General features: G+C 37.2%; 1 protein-coding gene across 6 annotated transcripts in view; it reads left to right on the top strand.

The window, feature by feature from the left end:
• LOC112987041 (importin-11) overlaps positions 1-20,255 on the top strand; it is a 107,338-nt gene that overhangs the window by 18,656 nt on the left and 68,427 nt on the right. For all 6 annotated transcript variants that reach the window (XM_064500842.1, XM_064500843.1, XM_026106698.2 and 3 more), the window contains 10 exons: positions 1,907-2,110; positions 2,665-2,797; positions 3,778-3,836; positions 12,214-12,262; positions 13,993-14,063; positions 15,796-15,988; positions 17,234-17,386; positions 17,655-17,698; positions 18,578-18,668; positions 20,173-20,220. In XM_064500842.1, the coding sequence (XP_064356912.1) occupies positions 1,907-2,110; positions 2,665-2,797; positions 3,778-3,836; positions 12,214-12,262; positions 13,993-14,063; positions 15,796-15,988; positions 17,234-17,386; positions 17,655-17,698; positions 18,578-18,668; positions 20,173-20,220 (1,045 nt within the window). The remainder of the gene's footprint in view (positions 1-1,906; positions 2,111-2,664; positions 2,798-3,777; positions 3,837-12,213; positions 12,263-13,992; positions 14,064-15,795; positions 15,989-17,233; positions 17,387-17,654; positions 17,699-18,577; positions 18,669-20,172; positions 20,221-20,255) is intronic.

Below are 20,255 nucleotides of genomic sequence, written 5' to 3'. Positions count from 1 at the left end.
ATTCCCGATGGGTGCTCGTTGACCGCTCTTTTCCAGCAGCGGATGTCCTATAACACAATTACTATGTGCCTGTGCTTTGTGCATACTGCATCACTGAAAGTAGAGAAATTATAACCCTTACATGCATTTAAAAAAAACAAACAAACCAAAAACATAAGAATTAGACATCATATTGTGATGTGATGATTAGAGCTGACTTCCGGGGGAGGCAGAAAAGAAAAAAAGGAGCATAACATATGCTGGGAGCATAATTTCTATGCCCTCTGAAGATTTTTACTGTATGGAGGGAACAGAGTAACAAAATACTCCTTGAAATATCTGGCAGCAGACCTTCCCCCCAAACCCTTCCTATCTTAACTTAAAAAGCCAGTCCTCAAAAAAAGAAGAGAGTACTGTCAGCCTCCCTGTACAGGTTGTTTCTTGTACCACATTTGAAAAAGAGCTTATTTGTGCCCCCCTGTCAAACACATCACTTGATCTAAAAATAAGACTCCCAACTCTTCTTTGCCAGCCTTATTACTGTCTTCAGAAACAATTCTTCTTATGCAAGTGGGCAGGAATAAATATTGCAGGAAGTTTTGTGTGGTGGTCACCCTTCAGATGGCACAGTTAAAGAAGCAGTAAAAGAGTACATGGTTATTCTGTCGTATGCCTATAACTTGCTTGAATTCCCCTTGATAGAATTAAAAGGTATTTTTTCCTTAAGATGGAAATGTAGTGTTTCTATTTAGTGCTCGATCAATTTTTCATGTTTCAGGCAGTTTTGCTTTCTCATGTTTTAAAACATTAACCTGAAATAAGCCAGCACTGCTAAGGAAAGGAGAGGTTTCTGCCTCTTCCTCCCCTCTGCTCCACCATTCACTCCTGGTGTTGTCATACCCTGTATCCTCTGATCACACAAATACTCGTGCAGGTTTAAGATGGGTTGGGGAACCGTTGTAGATTAAAACTAATCCAGCCAAAAACCGTATTAAACTTCTGTGTCAATCAGTTTCAGAAGTCCTGAGACTGAAGTGCAGCTGAAGAAATACAAACCTATACATCATGTTAATGTTTTTAATATCTTTAATTTAACATTTGCAATTAAAATGGTAAAATGTCAGTTTTTGTAAAACAGTAGCACATGAGCATATTGCACATGAGTTACTTGAACATACTCTTCTTTCTTCTTTCTCAGCTGCAAAACTGTTGTGAGATTAAAAAACAGCAGCTCCTTAATTTTTCCTTTCTCTCCTCCCCTCATGTATACCATAGGTATATTTTTAATTTAAAAAAAGGGAAGGCAGTGATGTAACATGTATGTAGAGGTTGCTGTTTAGCAGCCACTGATCCAGGAAAGTGAGTAATCGAAGTTCAGTGTGCTCTAACGTGTTCTTTTGAATTTGAGACCATAACTTGATTTATAGTAATACAAATATAGAAGAAGAGTCTCTGTCTAAAAGCTAAAAAGGATATCTAGGATTAGCAGTAATAAGGGTGTTGTATATTCATCTTTCTATATGCTTTCCCAGCTTTTTCTAGGAAAAGTCGCTAAGTAAAATGTGATATCCGAATATTTGAGTCTTCATTTATGTGAAGAAAAAATGACTGGAGTGGTCTTTATATAAAATTTAAGCGATATAGCCAGCTTTGTATTAAATATTTAAATAAAATATTGCCATTAAATTTAAGAAATACATTTTTTTCTCCACTTTTATGTTGGTTGCTTTGTATTCATCAAACTTTAAAGTAATTTAAAAAAACCCAAAAACTAACAATCCTTACTAGGTTTTTTATTTAATTCAGGTTTTATTTAGCTGCTTGCAAATAATAAAAGTTGTATTTCTACAGTGTACATTTCTTAAAGATCTCTGACTTTGCGGTACCTGTTTTTTTTTTGTTGTTGTTTTGTTTTTACTTCTCTCAGATAGCAACTCAGATCTCTGTACTGATTGCTAAAGTTGCTAGGGTGGACTGCCCAAGGCAGTGGCCAGAACTTATTCCCACTCTTCTGGAATCTGTGAAGGTCCAAGATGATCTTCGACAACACAGAGCGTTACTTACCTTCTATCATGTTACGAAGACCCTGGCATCCAAAAGACTTGCTGCAGATAGGAAACTCTTTTATGATGTAAGTAATGCAATGTGTAATATGTAGAGGCATTTTGGTTATGCATAATATATGCATGTCAGCCTTATGTTATCATGCCGTACAGCAGATTATATATAAACTTGCATTATTTTTAAAAGAGTGGTTTTGAGGCATAATTCAATACGTTCTTCAAAAAAATTTGTTCTTACACTTCTATACTGCGGTGTGAGACATGAAACTTTCTTGAAGCCTTAATACTGTGTTACAGACCTATGGCTGGAGTTGTAAATCAGGTGAGAAGGGATTGTTATTTTTAAAGTGGTAGAGTCACAGAAGCTAGTGGTAAGGAAAAACATGATTCTCTCATAATATTTTCAAATTAAGATGAGGTATTTTTTTGGAAGACATGTTTGGATCAGTAGAATTAAAGACAACAGAGAAGCAAGTGAAACATTGTGCCTCATGTTATACAAGAAGATAGATTAAATACTGTAAGTCTAAACTAGCCTTTAAAATTTAGGAATTTGTGCTATAGCTAACTCTATCAAATCAGATTTATTGCTTCTTGTTTGTTTTTTTTTTCCCTTTTGCAGCTTGCATCTGGTATTTATAGTTTTGCATGTTCCTTGTGGAATCATCACACAGATACATTCCTACAGCAAGTTTGTACAGGGGATGAAGCTGCAGCCACAAATTCCTTAGAAAGAACATTGTTGTCATTGAAAGGTAATAATGTAAAATGATGTTAAATATAAGGGATGAAATAAATTTCTTGACAGTGAATGATCAAGACTTCTCTGGGAAAGAATCTAAACACTCCCTAACAAAGAGATGTCTATTGGAAAAGCCAATGATCTTTGTTTCTCCTTACCTCTGTCTTGAGCAAGGCCAAAGCAGGATGGTTTTCCATGGAAGAGGAAGAAGGTGCCCCTTGTTTCTCTGTATGAATTTCTCTGTTCTTTTCTCATCAGAAGGGAATCTGATATGCATGTTGTAAGAAGTCAGGAGACGGGGAAGTGGAGGGCATGGCAGGATGCTTTTTCATATATTTTGCAATTTAGGCCTGCACCCTTGTGCCTTACTTCAGACACTTAACTGAGGAAGCTGAGTTATCAATTTTGTTGGTATAAGTTCACCTCCTAGTCAGTGAAGAAGTAGCGATAGCAGCCAGTTGAGATCGAGGCTGATGCTCAAATACTTACCAGTGGGATGAATACATGGCTTTACTCTACATTTAAGAATTGAGATGTTTGTGTGATGCTTGCAATGCAGATGTCGTCCTTGAATTGTTTCAGAAAATGTAGCATGTAGCTTCTTTGGGTTACTGGCAGTGATAAACCTGAGAAAATTCAGAAGATGGATTATGGGCTGTTGTACTGTTGGCTGTTATACTTGGCCCTCTTTCTGTAACAGAACCTTTCAGAAGGGTGACTGTTTAAAGTCTTTGCAGAATCCTTTGTCCTGATTCAAGAATTCTTGGAGTTCTCTTCACTGTCTGTCATATGTAATGTACAGGTAATTTCAGCAAGATTAGATTAATTTTTAAGTATGGTTGAAGCAATCCAGGTACAAAATTATGTATTTTATTTATTTGAAGAATTGGAAGAAATGCACAGCATCTACTATTCTAGTCATATGTCTGGAAGAGTGTTGGAACAAACACTGAAAAGTATCTATGCAAATAACTTTTCTTTTTTTTTCCCTAGTCCTTCGTAAACTAACAGTCCATGGGTTTGTAGAACCTCATCGGAGCGTAGAGGTGATGGTAAGTGATATACACCTGGTTCTAGTGCTACGCTAAAATCTTTCATGATGATTTTGAGTGGTATTAGATGCCTAAAGGTTGTTGAAAGGTATACTTTTATGTAAAGCAAAATCAAACAACACACTTTCAAATTGTTCTCCCTTTAGGTAAGGGCAGTTAGTTTCAGTTACAGCTGTGAGAGATCCTGGCCACTGTGCTATCAGTAGTGCAACATTCTTAAAAGAAAAAAGCAAAATTCCCTTCCAGTGTTTAATGCATTTGGTGGCATGTCAATATTTTAGCTTTCATGGCTTTTGCTGTCTAGAAGAAAAATTCTGCAAGAATATATCTGAAAGAAAACAAGGAAAGGTATAGATATCAGATGTTAGGTTTGTTAAAAAGAAAGTTAAGTTCTTCAGCTTATATCTGAGTAGCCAAGTCTAAGCCCTTCTGTTAAATTTTGAAGTCACTGGCAAAAAACTATGTCAAAATGAGTATTTCTAGTAAGTGGGGCTGTTTTCTTATATATAATTCTTTAGTTTTATATCCATTAGCTAAAACATGGGGATGCTTTCTTGTGGAAATGAAGTACTTCGAGTTTATTTGTTCCCTGTTCATGAAATCAGAAAGATAAGGTATTTGAGATTTAGACAATCCTGATAGCAGCTGGCGAGGCAAGTCACATGGACACTTAGGGGAGGGACAGCAAGTTGATTATTGCACAAAGCACTTATGTGATCCAGAGAGTGATCCATGAAATTGCATGTCTGGAAACATCGGTGCAATTTTTTTTTGCTTAAGTTGGCCAGTATAATCTGATTATCTGTATTTCTAGTAGTGCTCTGTGAGATTTCAAACTACCCTGAGCTTAGAAGATTTGTTCCTCTTCCACAGCATGAGATGTAGAGGATCCTGTCACTAAGGACAGAGTTACTGTATTCTTTCCAGTCATTCTGGCACACTGCAATGGTTCCTGGTTGTGGTTCACCCCCCACCCGACCCCAACTTCCCTATCCTGCCAACTACTTAGGGAAGTTACAGTCTCATCAAGATTCCTTGTCTTGTGTTACTTCTTTCTCTTTGATCTACCTTTTGTCTTACCTGGGATGTCTGACCAGCCTATTTCTAGTTAGTATGGACTGATTTTTTGAGTTATTTCACATCTGAAGATCTAGGGTGCTTGAGAGAAAAAACTTCAGGAACGTGATTTGTGCTGGAGTGGACGTAGCCCTGGCGTGATGTTTTGGGGGCAAGAGGTTCTGTGCACCTGCTGCAGGTGTTGCTATTGGGGAGATAATGGCCCCTAGAGGTCTCTCTCAGCCTCACAAGTAAATCTGCACACCTAGCAGAAGACTATTTAATTTTCTCAGAATCAATATGATTGAAATTTTTCAGAAAATTAAAATAGCCTCGTCTGGTGCAGACACCTAATATGAGAAATTTCAGCCCAAACTGTTGACAGTGAGTGCTAAAACCATCTTTCAAATACTGCTTTTCAGCAACTTGTTCAAGTGATTTTGTCCAAAGAGGAAGTCCTTTTTGTGGATTCAACTTCATGTTTTGTTTCTAACTTAATTTATTCTTGGCATCTGTTTTACTTAAATAATTTTTCTAATGATGTAGTTCATATTTCAGGGCCTTGGGAAAATTAAGATCCCGAAGTTGATCTTTCCCAAACACTCTTTCCATTAGCCTAGAGAAGAACTTCTGTGATGCTTGTGGCTTGTTGCCTACAGTAAATTTTAGAATTTCTAAGTTGATCTTCATTTCTAAATTTGAGAAAAGTATATATGGCAAAAAAACCCTTCAGAATTCTCTTTCTTTTTGGAAAAAAAGAGAAATATTACTGGTTTTACTGGGGCATTACTGGGTTTTTTTGGTTCCTAAAGATGAAAGTGAATATCATGGTAACCAAATAACAAAAGAAAGACTATTAAATAGAGGAGGCCAGTTACTTCACAAATAAAATTTACATTCAGAATCACAGAACAGTTGAGGTTGGAAGGGACCTCTGGAGATCATCTAGTCCAATCTCCCTGCTCAAGCAGGGTCACCAATAGCATGTTGCCTAGGATGGTGTCCAGACAGCTTTTGAATATCTCCAAGGAAGGAGGCTCCCCAGCATCTCTGAACAGTTTGTTCCAGTGCTCTGTTACCCTCACAGTAAAGAAGTTTTTCCTTATGTTCAGACAGGACTTCCTGTGTTTTGGTTTGTGCCCGTTGCCTCTCGTTGTATCACTGGGCATCACTGAGAAGGATCTGGCCCCATCCTCTTCGCACCTTCCCTTGAGATACTTACACACATTGATAAGATCCCCCCTCAGCCTTCTCTTCTCCAGGCTCAACAGCCCCAGCTCTCTCAGCCTTTTCTCGTATGAGAGATGCTCCAGTCCCTTAATCATCCTAGTAGCTCTTTGCTGGATTTGCTGCAGCTCTATGTCTCTCTTGTACTGGGAAGCCCAGAACTGGGCACAGTCCTCCAGATGCAGCCTCACCAGGGCTGAGTAGAGGGGGAGGATCACCTCCCTCGACCTGCTGGCAATGCTCTTCCTAATGCAGCCCAGGATGCCACTGGCCTTCTTGGCCACAAGGGCACATTGCTGGCTCAATCAACTTGTCCACCAGGACTCCCAGGTCGTTCTCTGGAGAGCTGCTTTCCAGCAGGTCAGCCCCCAGCCTATCCTGGTGCATGAGGTTGTTCCTCCTTAGGTGCAGGACCCTGCACTTGCCTTTGTTGACCTTCATGAGGTTCCTCTCTGCCCACCTCTCCAGCCAGTCGAGGTCTCTCTGAGTGGCAGCACAGCCCTCTGGGGTATCAGCCACCCCTCCCAGTTTTGTATCATCTGCAAACTTGCTGCGGGTGCCCTCTGCCCCTTCATCCAGGTCACCGATGAATAAGTTGAACGATACTGGAGCCAGTATCGACCCCTGGGGGACACCGCTATCTACAGGCCTCCTCCAGCTAGACTTTGTGCCACTGAGCACACCCCTCTGAGCTCTGCCTTTCAGCTCGTTCTCAATCCACCTCGCTGTCTGCTCATCTGTCCCACACTTCCTGAGCTTGCCTGTGAGGATGTCATGGGAGACAGTGTCAGAAGCCTTGCTGAAGTCAAGGTAGACAACATCCACTGCTCTCCCCTCATCTACCCAGCTAGTCATCCCATCATGGAAGGCTATCAGGTTGGTTAAGCATGATTTCCCCTTGGTGAAACCTTCTTATCCTTTACATGCTTAGAGATGGCATCCAGGATGAGCTGTTCCATCACTTTTCCAGGGATGGAGGTGAGGCTGACTGGCCTGTAGTTCCCTGGAAGGCTCCTTCTTGCCTTTTTTGAAGACTGGAGTGACATGAGCCTTCTTCCAGTCCTCAGGCAGCTTTCCTGTTCTCCATGTCCTTTCAAAGATGATTGAGAGTGGCCTAGCAATGACGTCCACCAGTTCCCTCAGCATTTGTGGGTGCATCCCATCAGGGCCCATGGACTTGTCGATGTCAGGGAATCTCTAACCCAATCCTCCTCAACCAAGGGAAAGTCTTCCTTTCTCCAGACTTTCTCTGTGGTCTCCAGGGTCTAGGATACTTGAGGTCTGGTCTTAGCAGTAAAGACTGAAGCAAAGAAGGCATTCAGTGTCTCTGCCTCCTCTGTATCCTTCATCACCAGGGCCCTTGCCCCATTCAGTAGCAGGCTTATATTTTCCCTAGTCTACCTGTTGTTACTGATGTATTTAAAGAAGTCCTTCTTGCTATTCTTGCCGGAGTAAACTCCAAACGGGCCTTGGTCTTCCTAGTCCCATCCCTGCTTACTCAGACAGCGTCCCTATATTCCTCCCAGGTGGCCTCTCCCTCCTTCCATCTTCTGTAAACTTCCTTCTTTTGGCCGACTTTTTCTAGGAGCTCTTTCTTCTTCCGTGCAGGTCTCTTGCCCCCTTTTCTTGACTTCTTGCTCATCAGGATTCACTGCTCTTGAGCTTGGAGGAGGTGATCCTTGAATATTAGTCAGATTGCTTGGACCCCTCTTCCTTCTTGGGCCCTATCCCGTGGGATTCTTGCAAGAAGGTCCCTGAAGAGGCCAAAGTTTGGTCTCCTGAAGTCCAGGGTTGTGATCCTAGTTTTTGCCCTGCTTCCTCCTCGCGGGATCCTGAACTCTTCCATCTCATGGTCACTGCAGCCAAGGCTGCCCTCAACCTTCACATCTTCAGCCAGCCTTTCCTTGTTTATTAGTACAAGGTCCAGCAGCGCACCTCTTCTTGTCGGTTCTCCCATCGCTTGTGTCAGGAAGTTATCATCATTGCTCTCCAGGAACCTCCTGGATTGCTTGTGCTTTGCTGTGTTGTTCCTCCAGCAGATATCAGGGTGGTTAAAGTCCCCCATGAGAGTCAGGGCTTGTGACTGTGAGGCTGCTTCCACCTGTCTGTAGAAGGCCTCATCTACTTCCTCTTCATGATCAGGTGGGCTGTAGCAAGCACCCACAACAGTGTCACCCATGTTAGTCTGCCCTTTAATCGTTACCCACAAGCTCTCGACCCGCTCATCATCCACCCCTAGGCAGAGCTCGATACATTCCAGTTGCCCTCGCACATGAGGGGCGACTCCCCCTCCTCGCCTTCCTGGCCTGTCTTTCTCAAAGAGTGTGTAGCCATCCATGGCAGCACTCCAGTCATGCAAGCTATCTCACCGTGTCTCCGTAATCGCAATCAGGTCATATCCGTGTGACTGCACCCAGATCTCTAATTCCTCCTGTTTATTCATGCTGTATGCATTTGTGCACAGGCACTTCAGAGAGGTATTTGAGCATGCTGATTGACAACTGAGAGAATGTTTCAATGTGAACATAACACTGTAGAGTCACTTAAAGATACAGCTTTGGGAAGAACATCAGACTTTGGTAAATAGCTTCCTGTTTTGTTTTAAAGAAGGCTTTCGGGGGCTTTGCAGTCCCCAGTTGTGTTATGGTGTTAGAATTGGATCTTTTTCTTTTATAGTGTACAGTGTTTCCATTTCTAGTGTTGCATTAGTAAAGCCCTATTACTCTACACAAATTAAAGAATAATTTTGTCAGTTTATTGTCAAACAGATTTGAGAGCTCCAGGGGTGTGTTTTGTGTTTGCATCCCCAATTTATTTAAGTGACAGTACTTAGCAACACGCTATGTCATAATCTTTGCAAAACTTACCATTTTGCTGTGTCTGCCAATAGAGCACTCTGTAGATATGGAAAATGTCTGTGTTGCAATACAGTTACATCTTTACCAAAGTATGCTTTATCTTGTAATTTAAACTGTGCTGATTGAGTTTAATAATAAAGAAAAATTCTGTTCTTTTGTCTTTGCATCTTCACGCTGTTGCAAAAATGAAAATTAATGTTATATACTTTTTATAATCCAATATACTTTCAGCATACCATTTCAACTGAGTCTGACTTGATAAATTAACAGTAAATATTTTACACTCGGCATTCATTCTTTTATTTTTGCTCAGCTCAAAATCGTTAGCTGTGCAAAGTAAAGATGGTACTTGTGCAAGAGAAGATGTATGATGTAATGAGATAGAAACTATTTTTTTAATATATGTAACTGGTAGTGGTTTAATCTGTCTGGGTTTTTCACTGCTTTTGATTTAAAACTCTTCTGTATTTTCCTATATTCAGATCCAGGTAATGAAACCTCCTTTGTCTTTCCATGTTTTTCTTACGCACCAAATCTGATACTCCCTCTGGCAGAAATGGTCAAAGGAATATGCACCTTAGCATTATATTAGTGTATCGATATGTAAGAGAGCTTAGTGTTGCGTCCTGCCTGCAGGCCGGAGATACCAGAAGGAGCTGGCACTAGTTCATAATGCTGAGGAAGATTCTGATATTAATTTCTGGGCAAGCCTTGAAATTTTGTGAGTTTCCAAGAAAATGAGCGTATCTGTTCATTTTGGTTTTTTTTCTTGGTCGTTCCTAGCTGTATCAACTTCTGTGGATGTATTCAACTTGGTCAAGATGTATCTGCTGTCGTCTTCTGTTATGTTTTAGGGGAGTTAATGACTAGATGCCTTGTATAACATAATTAAATCATTGAACCATTTCTGTAGATGTCAATATGTAGGTGAAAATCTAAATAGTTAAAACCAAAACCATAAAGTTTATTCCTTTTTATAGCCTTATTGGGTTTGTGAGTCATAACAGGTAACATAAGAGATCATATGTTTTTAAATGAAAGCAATATTGCTTATTTGATACATTGAGTACCATTAATTAAGAGTAGGTACAGTATACTGTGAGACTCGACGTGTCTGTGAGGAGGGTGTGCCATCGCTGGGGAGAACTGGCTTGTGAGCTTTTTTCCCTTAAAATACTAGATCTTTTCTCTAAGTCTTTTTATGTCTGCTTTCAAAGACATGATGCTTTATTTTTGCATCAAAAGCATTATGAAAAAATAAAGCAATAAGGTCGGTAAGAACATGTTATGAAGCCCAGACTGCAAAATTAAATGAAAAATATTGCCTGCTAGTAGATACCTAGTAGTAGATACACTAATTCATGGAAATATACCCTGATATGTTTCTGCAAACTTTTTCTTAAATCTTTCAGTTGTCTGAACATTCTAAATAACAATGTATTAAAAAATACCAAAGCAAACAAACAGCTTTTCCTTTTTGCACAGCTTGCTTTCCAAAGTACCATCAGTACCTCATCTGTCTTACACACAAGGGAGGTTTAGTTCTACTATATCCATTTTTTTCATTGCTATGTTCAGTTAATAAAGGTATCAAATAAAAAATGATTAAGATCTTCTGAGACTGTGTAAAAGTAGAGGTTATTGGGTCAAATAGTTCCTGCATAAGAAATTTCAGATTTTTTTTTTTCGGTGTAACTGCGTGATACTGAACAAGCCAATTAAATTCCCTTCATGTTGGTTGCATTTGGGAAGTGCGTACTTAGTTGCTTTTGTAGAACAGTTTGAAGTCTGGAAATAAAAGTTGGATATATATGGGCCAGATAATACATATGTTAAATTTCACACATTAGTTTGTAGACAATAGTGAGTTTTACTAGTGGTCTTCGGGTGTTTACGTCTTGTTTTCTGTTGTGGTTTACCAGATTAGGGCCTTCAGCCTTGATGATTTCCTTTACCTCTGCACCCTCAATTATAGCAACGTAAGGTTGGGGAACTGATAAGCAAATTGGGTCAGAAAACTAATCTAGGTTTAAAAAAAGATGTTGAGTGTTTTTTTTTGTTCAGTTGTTTTTTTGAGTGATCCATTTCTAGATCTGGTTCAAGGTGTGGTGTCTGAAGCAGTACTTTTGGTACAATTCGGGCACCGTGCACTGGTACAAAGGTGGTAACGAGAGGCCTGAAACTTGGAGAGGAACTTGGGTCAGTATTGTTACGGAAGATAAACTTTCATCAAAACCTAGCCTAATTTTTTCTGTACATTGGCAGTGCCTTCAGGGCATTAAAAAAGTCCTTATTTATTTATTTATTTATTTTAAAAGCAAAAAAGTATCCCATGAAATTTAGATCAGGGTGCTTAACCTGCAGCTTTGGAGCAGGTCTGGCTCACCATGAGTGCATTTTGCCCATGTCCTGCTTTGTCCTGCTTCCTGGTGCATTTCATGGCTGAGGGAAAGTGTGAATAGGCAGTAAGTGCCAACAAATAATTTTGGGAGCTTGCTTTCTTCCACCCTTTTGAAGAAAATCCTGATGTCTTTCATCAGTCTACCTGGTGAAAAGCAAATGACTATCCTGTGATAAGGACAGCAACGTTCGCTGGATTACCTGCCTCAAGGTTACTTCTGTATCCGCTTTTGTATCACAGTGACACCCCTGTTCCCTACTGGAAGATATCTTATGCGTACTTTCTACCATCATTTGAGGAAGATGTTTTCATTCTAATGATGAATATAATGGCATATTTGTCTGTGGGATTCATGTCTGTTTGAGATAAAAGCCCGTGGTATGCAGCCCATTTGAACAAAAAAGAGAAAGCTCTCCCTGTTACTCACCTGCACTGCCTTTTTTGTTGGAAGAATGAAGTACCTCACGGCAACATCCTAAATTAGTAACTTGAGAACAGGTAGACCTGCTAGATTGTGTTCTGTGAGTTCAGGAGGAAGGAAGTGGGTAAGCAGATTATAAACCATATGTCAGTATTTACATGCATCTCTCTTTTACATACACTTCTTTCTGTTAGAGATGCTGCACTGTTTGTGTTGTACTGGTAAGATCAGTTTGGATCTATGCAGTCTGCTAGCTAATTTATTTCATGTGAAAATTACTTGTCGAAGAGAATCAATTGGTTAAATAACACTGATATCTGAGCTAGTAATATTTTTAACTAATTTGACTGATCTTTCTCAATATGGTACGAAATGAGCTTCATCTTTCAATATGTATATTTTTATATTTTTCAGGGTTTTCTACACACAGTGTTTGAACGGCTAAAACAGTTTTTGGAGTGTAGTAAGTACCCAAATCTTTTTCTTTATATTTGTTGTTAAATACTAAAAAAGTTGGAAGAAAGCATAATACAGTTGCATCAGAATTATTGTGATGCTGGGATTTTTTTTGAGTGTAGTGTTATTACTTTAAATGCACTTCTACTAAAACTGTACAGGAAAGACTTTTTAAGTAAAATGTCCTTTTATGTTAAAAGACCAAAAGCACTCTCACCAAAATTATACTTGATGTGATAATACCTATTCTGAAAAGAAATGTTAAGTTGTGGAGAGACATATTAAAATATATAGATGCTACTAAAACCCAAATCATCTTGAGTTTTCATGTTGTTTGGGAGGGTTTTATGTTGTTTTTTTTTCCTAGAGGTTGCCATGTATTTTAGTAAATGTTATATGGGAAATAAAGACCACATTCAGCTATACATACTTTAGACCTGAAAAAGTAGCCTGGCACCAGACAACCATGTATTAACATGTTCAACAGAAGTATAAGCATAACTGGCAGGTGTGGTTCTTGCACAGTGAATGGGAAGTCACCTGAAGCTAGCAAAAAAAGATGCTAATTAGTGTTGCATCTGAACTCACTCTGCTCTCTTGCTTCCGCACTCGTAGTGGGCCTGATGGAAGCCATTCATTTATGATTCAAAAAACTTTTTCTGAGGAGTAGAAAGCATTCTTTTTGATAGAAATGAAAGTACCTGGCTATGGAATCTGTAGTAGAGAGGGGCCAGTCTCGGTTTTAAGCCTTGTGTCTAGAAAAGCTGATGGAAAACAGCACTGTGTTCAATGTCAAAACTAAATATCTAGTTTTCCTCTTCTACAATGCAAGCTTTTTTTACATTCAACTGTTCACCCATTCTAGCATACTGTAGTCATGCTCTTTCTGGTCCTTCTTTGATTTTTGGCTAGATAGTTGTCTAGATTTAACAGAATGAATTGAAAGCCATACCATCCTGGCTATCTCCTAGCTTGATGGTTATGATAGTCTTCTAGAACATGGGGACTGTGGGTTTGATGAGAACTGAGCTGATGCTTCACATTTCCAGACCACTTTTTTAATCACTAAGCTGTTTTGCAAAAACAGGCACTGCTACCTAAACTGGACTAGAGTTTACTTTTATTATAACATCCTTTTTGCTTGTATGCCTTCATTATGGCTCTTTTTGTTTTTTTTCTATTGCATGCAAAAGCTCTGACTTATCTTCATAACCTTATTCAGAGTGTTTTCTAGTGGTCTGTAATCATTTCTCGTCACTGATTGAATTCATTCTATTTTTTGATTGAATTCATTCTATTTTTGTTGCCTTTCTTAAAGGTGAGGTTACTAGAAGAGCACACAGTATTATGTACTAAGGGCATGGCTTTTGTATTTATATGTATTTATTTATTTATATTTATTTCCTTGTCTGCCCTAGCATTTGTTTGCATTTTTTGACTTTTTTTCACTGAATTGTCTGTAATGATGTCCTGATTGTTTTATTCTGATCAGTTACAGTGACTTTCATTGCAGCTGAGAGAGGGTTAAAGAATTTGTTCCACTATTCATTATCTTGAATTTATGATTTTGAATTTATTCTGCCATGGAATTTTTTCTACTTTTTTTGGGCTGCCATATCCCCTGAACTGCAGACAAAGCAAGTTGTTCTTCAGCATTAACTTCTTCAAATATAGCATACAGAAAGAAAAGAAAAATTTGAAAAATAATAGCTGTTGTTAAATATCTGATTCTACCAGGTAGAAATATAGGAGGAGAAAACGTATGCAGAGATCGTCTAGAAAAGACTATAATTCTATTCACTAAAGTGGTAAGTAAATTCTCCGTTCAGATACTGAACATTTTTCAGCTTCTGGAAGAGCCGACCCTATCCGAATATATATATATATATATTCCTTAAAAACAATAAGTTTCAGATGTTTCAAAGAAACAGAAGGAGCTGCAGCTTCTTTGCTGTAAAACATGTTTGTGAAAACTTACGCTCTACTTAAAGAAAAGCATATCTGTCTACTCATGCTAACGTAAATTGCAGGAGTGAAGAATAAGTTTCCTTACCTCAAACAAAGTTAAGTGTATCCTGTAGGTAAATTATAACTAGGATTTTGTTCAGAAAAACAATTCTAGATGTTTTGTTGAAAACAGTTTTGTAACTGGGAATGGCATTGACAGGGAAAGAGATTATAAACTTTCTATGCTGCCTTTCACAAGCAGTTAGATTGTTGTTTGTGAGCAGTTGGATTGAATAACTGGCCACTATTAGTTTATTGAAAGAAGGTTAACAAAAAACTTTCTCACTCTTACACTCTGACTTTTTTATTATAATATGTTTTGAGTTTTCAGCTAACTCAGCATAAGCAGGAATTGCAACGTCATTTGCTCTCTTTCATAAATACAAAATCTATAGTGTTCCCATTGTTTACAGATTGTATCTTGGGGTCATGAATCTTATTTAAATATTCAGTCTTGTTATCAGAGGTGGGAAGCACCTGGAGCTCTCATTGAAATTGAACTGAAGGTGCTCTGACCCAATATTCTATGTCTGTATCACAGAAGTTAATTTGAACTCACAGGCAGAATATAGGAGTTGTGCACCTTCTTTTCGTTCTATTTTATAAACATGAAGAGAGAATGCTTTTTTTTGTAGATAATCTAGCACCTCTGGAAATTAGGATGCAAGAATTTATACTTTGGGGTATTTTTGCAATAGTAGAGAAGATGAAAGGAATAGACCAGGCCAGGCTGCTCTAGATTACTGATTAGAAAAGCTAAGCTGAAGAGGCAGCTGCTCGTACTGCGGTTAAGGAGGGAGAAAAAAGGATCAAAAAACTTCTCCCTCACACCTCTTTTTTTTAAATTGAAATAATTGTAATAGAGATGGATTATTCTTTTTTTAACCCAAGGATCTTCCTCAAATCCCATGTGTGTATTGATGAGAGTATTAGACTAAAATCTGTTAACTTTAGGGATTGGGTAGCAAATAATTGTAGTGATCTGTTTCAAAATTGTCAGTTAGTTCCTGCATGCGTTGGAGTCACTTTTGGGGGGATGTGATATAGGATGTTTGAAAGCTATAAACACAACAAAAGATTGATAGTCTGGTGAAAATGTTGTGGGTTGCCTCTCCTTAGAGGCATCTGTTTTGATGCTGGGATGTGTTCCTAGCAAGATGAACAACTGAACTTGTTTAAAACAAATTTATGTGTAAGTATCAGCTAAAATTTTAAGAGTCTTAAATGTGATTGATACATTTTTTTATACTATATTGCAAGCAAGCCTGTCTAATAGAAAACGGGTATTGTTCTTTAAACTTGTAGCAAGAAGTAATTTTGAATCTGAATCAGGAATTTCATTGAGAAGTTCATGTTTCAGTAGCATTGATACTGATCCTTTCCTACCTTCCTATGTTCAGTTTTCTTACTTTTCTATAGTTTTATATAAATAGGCACTTGTTTTTTGTAACTAGTTTGTGAAAGCATTTAATACATAAGACTTGCACAAAAAGTCATTTGATTTTTTTCTCTTTCCTCTTCCTTAATTTTTAGCTTTTGGACTTCCTGGATCAACATCCTTTTTCATTTACCCCTTTGATTCAGAGGTCATTGGAGTTTGCTGTAAGCTATGTTTTCACAGAGGCTGGTGAAGGAGTTGTATTTGAGCGGTTTATTGTACAGTGCATGAATCTCATGAAGATGATTGTAAAAAATTATGCTTATAAGCCATCCAAAAATATTGAAGGTACTGCTCCTATTTACTAAAAACATTTTTCAGTTCTTGAGAAACATCTTGCTAGTTGTTACCAACACTTAAACTCCTTTAAGACATTGTTTTGAAATGCTTAATACTTCATTAATAACGTATGCTTCTGTCTCTAGTTGTTATTTTGGTGAAAGTACTAATGTAAATAGTGACTTGCCCAAGTCATTTTAAATCCTTGAGGAACTTTTGTTATCAAGCATATTTTCTCTGATGATCATTTTAGTTTTCGGTGAACAATTTTAATTAATTAGTAACAGTGCTATAAAAAATACAGTAAATTTGTGGCAGTTGAATACACAGCAAGCTTATGTTCTGTTTCTGTTGAACTTTATTTCACAAGTCTTTGACTCTATGTACACATCTGTATGTACAGATAACTAAAATTGATTTCTTTGGAGCTGAACTACATTTTTCCAAAAAAATTGAACTTTCATATTAGTTTGACTTTTGCCAATGACTAGATGACAATTAGCATTCTTATTGCTAAATCAAAAAAAAAATCAATTTCATGAATATAAAGGTATGTATGTCATAAAGATTACACTAATCCAGCATATAAAATTCTTTAAAATACTGATACATTTCACCGTTATTCCATAATTTATAGTACCTTAGAATGCCCTGATTGTTAACAGAAATTGCTGCTTACGTATGTTCATAGTTGTGTTTGAGCTTTTGAAATGTAACTTTCACTTGAGACATGAAGAATATAGTATATTCTAATAAATGCCCCTTACTTTTAGAGAACTGGGTGATTTCATTAAAAAATTAAAAATATTTAGAGAAAAATACTTTTTCTTAATGTGAGACTGTTGTATAGTGATTGTGTTATTTGTGTAGCATATGATATTTGTTTTTTTTACTAGTATCTTTAGTGTTGAAAATGAACGCTTAAATTAATTTTAAGATGATATTTGGATTCTTTCTGAATAGGTATAAGTGAATCTCTTTTTGAGTGCTGTGTGTGTGGGTTTTTTTAATCAACTTAAGTCCAGCAGACCTATCAGTCTAATTGTGCTGTAAAAGAAATCTCTTAAAATTAAATGGATTGAGGAGTTTGACTTGCTTAAAAAAAAAAAAAATCACCTGGAAATCTGTTACAAAAATATAATTGTTTCTTTGAGGAGAAGAATTTCTTACTTATTGATTTCTTTCTAGTTTTACTAAACTGTTTGATTAATTAGCCATTTAATTGTAATTTTGAAATTACACATTTTATTTCAGATAGCAGTCCTGAAACTCTTGAAGCACATAAGATAAAGACAGCATTTTTTACATATCCAACACTAATGGAAATATGTAGGAGATTAGTCACTCACTATTTCCTGCTGACAGAGGAAGAGTTGACAATGTGGGAAGAGGACCCGGAAGGCTTCAGTAAGAAACATTGTATAGTTTTCACTTTATTTAGATACTGGTATAAAAGTTTCATTTTTCACATTACCTCTACAAATTACCTATTGCAATATTGGCTGTTTAATTTTCTGCACTCCTGTTTTATAGACAGGTATTCCTTCTGGAGATTGTTTTCAGAACCTGAAACTTTTCAGTAGTCCATGATATTCACAGAAGTAAATACTAAATAAGCTTAAAACATAGCTGAAATAATACTTTCTCCCTCTTTTTTTATTTTGTGAATTAATAGCTGTAGAAGAGACAGGAGGAGATTCTTGGAAATACAGTCTCAGGGTAAGAGTTTCAATTTGAAATGAAACATTTCTGGATGCATTTTTTTGATGGTACAAGAGCAATGGCATTTGGTAAAAAAAAGAAGCTCATGTTTTTAAGAAGTCTTTAGTTGATTAGAGAAACCTCATCAGTAATAATTCAGCTTAACTTTGTCCATATATCAGTGCACAAACATTCTGAAATATACTGGAAACTATGTGCTTCGTATTCTGAGAGAGAGGGAAAGGAGTTTGCTGTGGGGATTGTATTATATGCCATGTGTGGTGGTTATTAAGCCCACTGCAAGTTCTTTCTTCTTTGAACTGATGGATAGAACTAGGTGAGCAACAGAGTTTCATTTTCATGCTCTCACTAAAAATTTCTTTATTGATCATGTCTGCTAAAAGTTATATCAGATGCATCTATATTAGCATTTTAGTTCACATCAAAAGTGTGCTTTTTGAAGTGAATCTCCCAATTGTCCCTACTGTGATTTGCTTTGTAGGGTGATCTCAGAGCATATTAGCTGGGTTACTTTAAACTGAAACTAAGAAAGAAGATGCATATCTAATGTGTTCCAAGTGCAAATGGGCATTTAGTCCAGATGATGAACTGGAGCTAATCCAAAAGAAAACTCTTAAATATGTACAGTGTGGTCACTGGCTTCTCAACACAAGTTGTTTCACTCCCATGGATCCACTCTTGTTGCACCACAGAACTTGCTCGTGTAGACCCAGTGATCAAAATCTTGCTAAACTTGAACATGCTGTGTGATTTGAAATGATATTTCATACACTGTAGCAAAATTTACTATTATATTGCATGCTATGCTGTGTAGCATAAAATGCATTTTACTTGTCTTTATTTTGATAGACTCTATAGCAGATTTTCTTTTTCCAGCCATGCACAGAAGTTCTTTTTATTGATATTTTCCACGAATATAATCAGACTCTTACCCCTGTGCTTTTAGAAATGGTTCACAGTCTACAAGGTAAGCTGTTTAAAAATAAACAGTAAAGTGTAGAGTTCTTTGTTTCTTTGTGTCAGATGTTAAACAATTTTGTGAAATACAATATTATATAGTATATTCAGTCTGTATTTTTCAAATAACATATTAAGATTTCTAATCCTATCATAATGAAAATGCAACGTGTATATAGGAAAAGGAAATCCTAAGGATTCTTTCCTTTTCATCTTTATTATTTTTATTTAATTTTAGATGACTGACAAAGACTGGAGCAGCATCTTTACTTTTGTGAGGTTGCAGACTTTATTGACAACTGTTGACAAGCTTAATTCTGTAGGCTACTTTTAGCAGGAGTTTCCTGTTCAAATCTTGCAAGGCTGTTTATGGTATATCTGCTGTGTCTCTGCAGAAATTGCAAGAAAATCCTTGTAGAACAGAAAGTTGAGGCTGTGCTGTCACTTTGGAGAGTCTGGGGCAGCTGAAGAATCTATTTAAGTTTACTCTTTTTCTGTATGAAGACAGGAGTCTTCATAGGCTGAGGAACAATTCACGTTTTCTTCTCCTCATAAACTGAGTTTCATAGTGCCTGTGGAAGACAATGAGTGGTGGCTGCCACTTTGTTTTTCTTGTCCTTTCTGCTTAGGTTTGGTTTCCCCGGTTGTATCTTAAATGACTTATTACAGTAATTTACATTTGAACTTACCAGAATGGATCAGTATGTTCTGTTAGCTAGGAATAAACATTCATTTCCTGAGGATAGTTTTTGACTTCAGATCCAGAATTTCTTCACAAAATACTTTGCATATGTAAGTTTCAGGATGGTTTGCTGGCTGCGATACTGGGAGTCATAAAAGATTTTTTTATTCCGAAAAGATTGACAGTTGTTTTGTTTTCCAAATAGTTAGTACTTTTATGCTAAGGGGTTCTTTTTTGCTCCAGAAGTCCATAATAGCATTTATGGATGCTGTCAATATGAGGCTTATTGAGGGAGCACTAGGTGGCATTAAGAATTGATTAATTCTCAAGATTTTGGACAACTTTAAATGTACTTTTTTATGAATTCTAAATATGCATGCTGACACATATATAAAGTATGTAGGAACTAGGTCTAGATAGTGAAATAGTGCCATACAATAGTCATTCTTTAGTAACTTCTAATTCTTCAGTAGTTGTTTTTTAAGTCTCTCCCTTAAAATACATGCTTCCAATATACGTGTTGTTATTAAAAATATTTCTGTTCAGAGGAAGCTAGTAAAAATGGGGTATCAAAGCAGAGATATGATTTTAGTATGTTCACTGAAGAAAGTATCAGAACTGATATACTGAACTTGTAAATAAAACAAAGATATAGGGACACTAATGGAAGTGTGGCTTTAAAAATAAGCGTTGTCCATTGTTTGTGGTTATGAATACTTCCTAAAAATGTAAGCTGCTAGTCTTTGCTATAGACTACTTCATTTACACAAACATCTTGCTTGTGTTTTTTGTTTAGTTAGGCTTTTTTGTTTATTTTAATTTTGTCTTGCAGGATCGACCAACATGGAAGATACCAGTGCTATACTGATTAAAGATGCTGGTAAATTAAATTTTACTTTACCTTTGAAGGAACAG

The sequence above is a fragment of the Dromaius novaehollandiae genome, chromosome W (genome assembly GCF_036370855.1).
Source record: "Dromaius novaehollandiae isolate bDroNov1 chromosome W, bDroNov1.hap1, whole genome shotgun sequence".
NCBI classification, from domain to species: Eukaryota; Metazoa; Chordata; class Aves; order Casuariiformes; family Dromaiidae; genus Dromaius; species Dromaius novaehollandiae.
The sequence above is the reverse complement of the archived record's forward strand: the minus strand, read 5'-3'. Positions and strand labels throughout refer to the sequence as shown.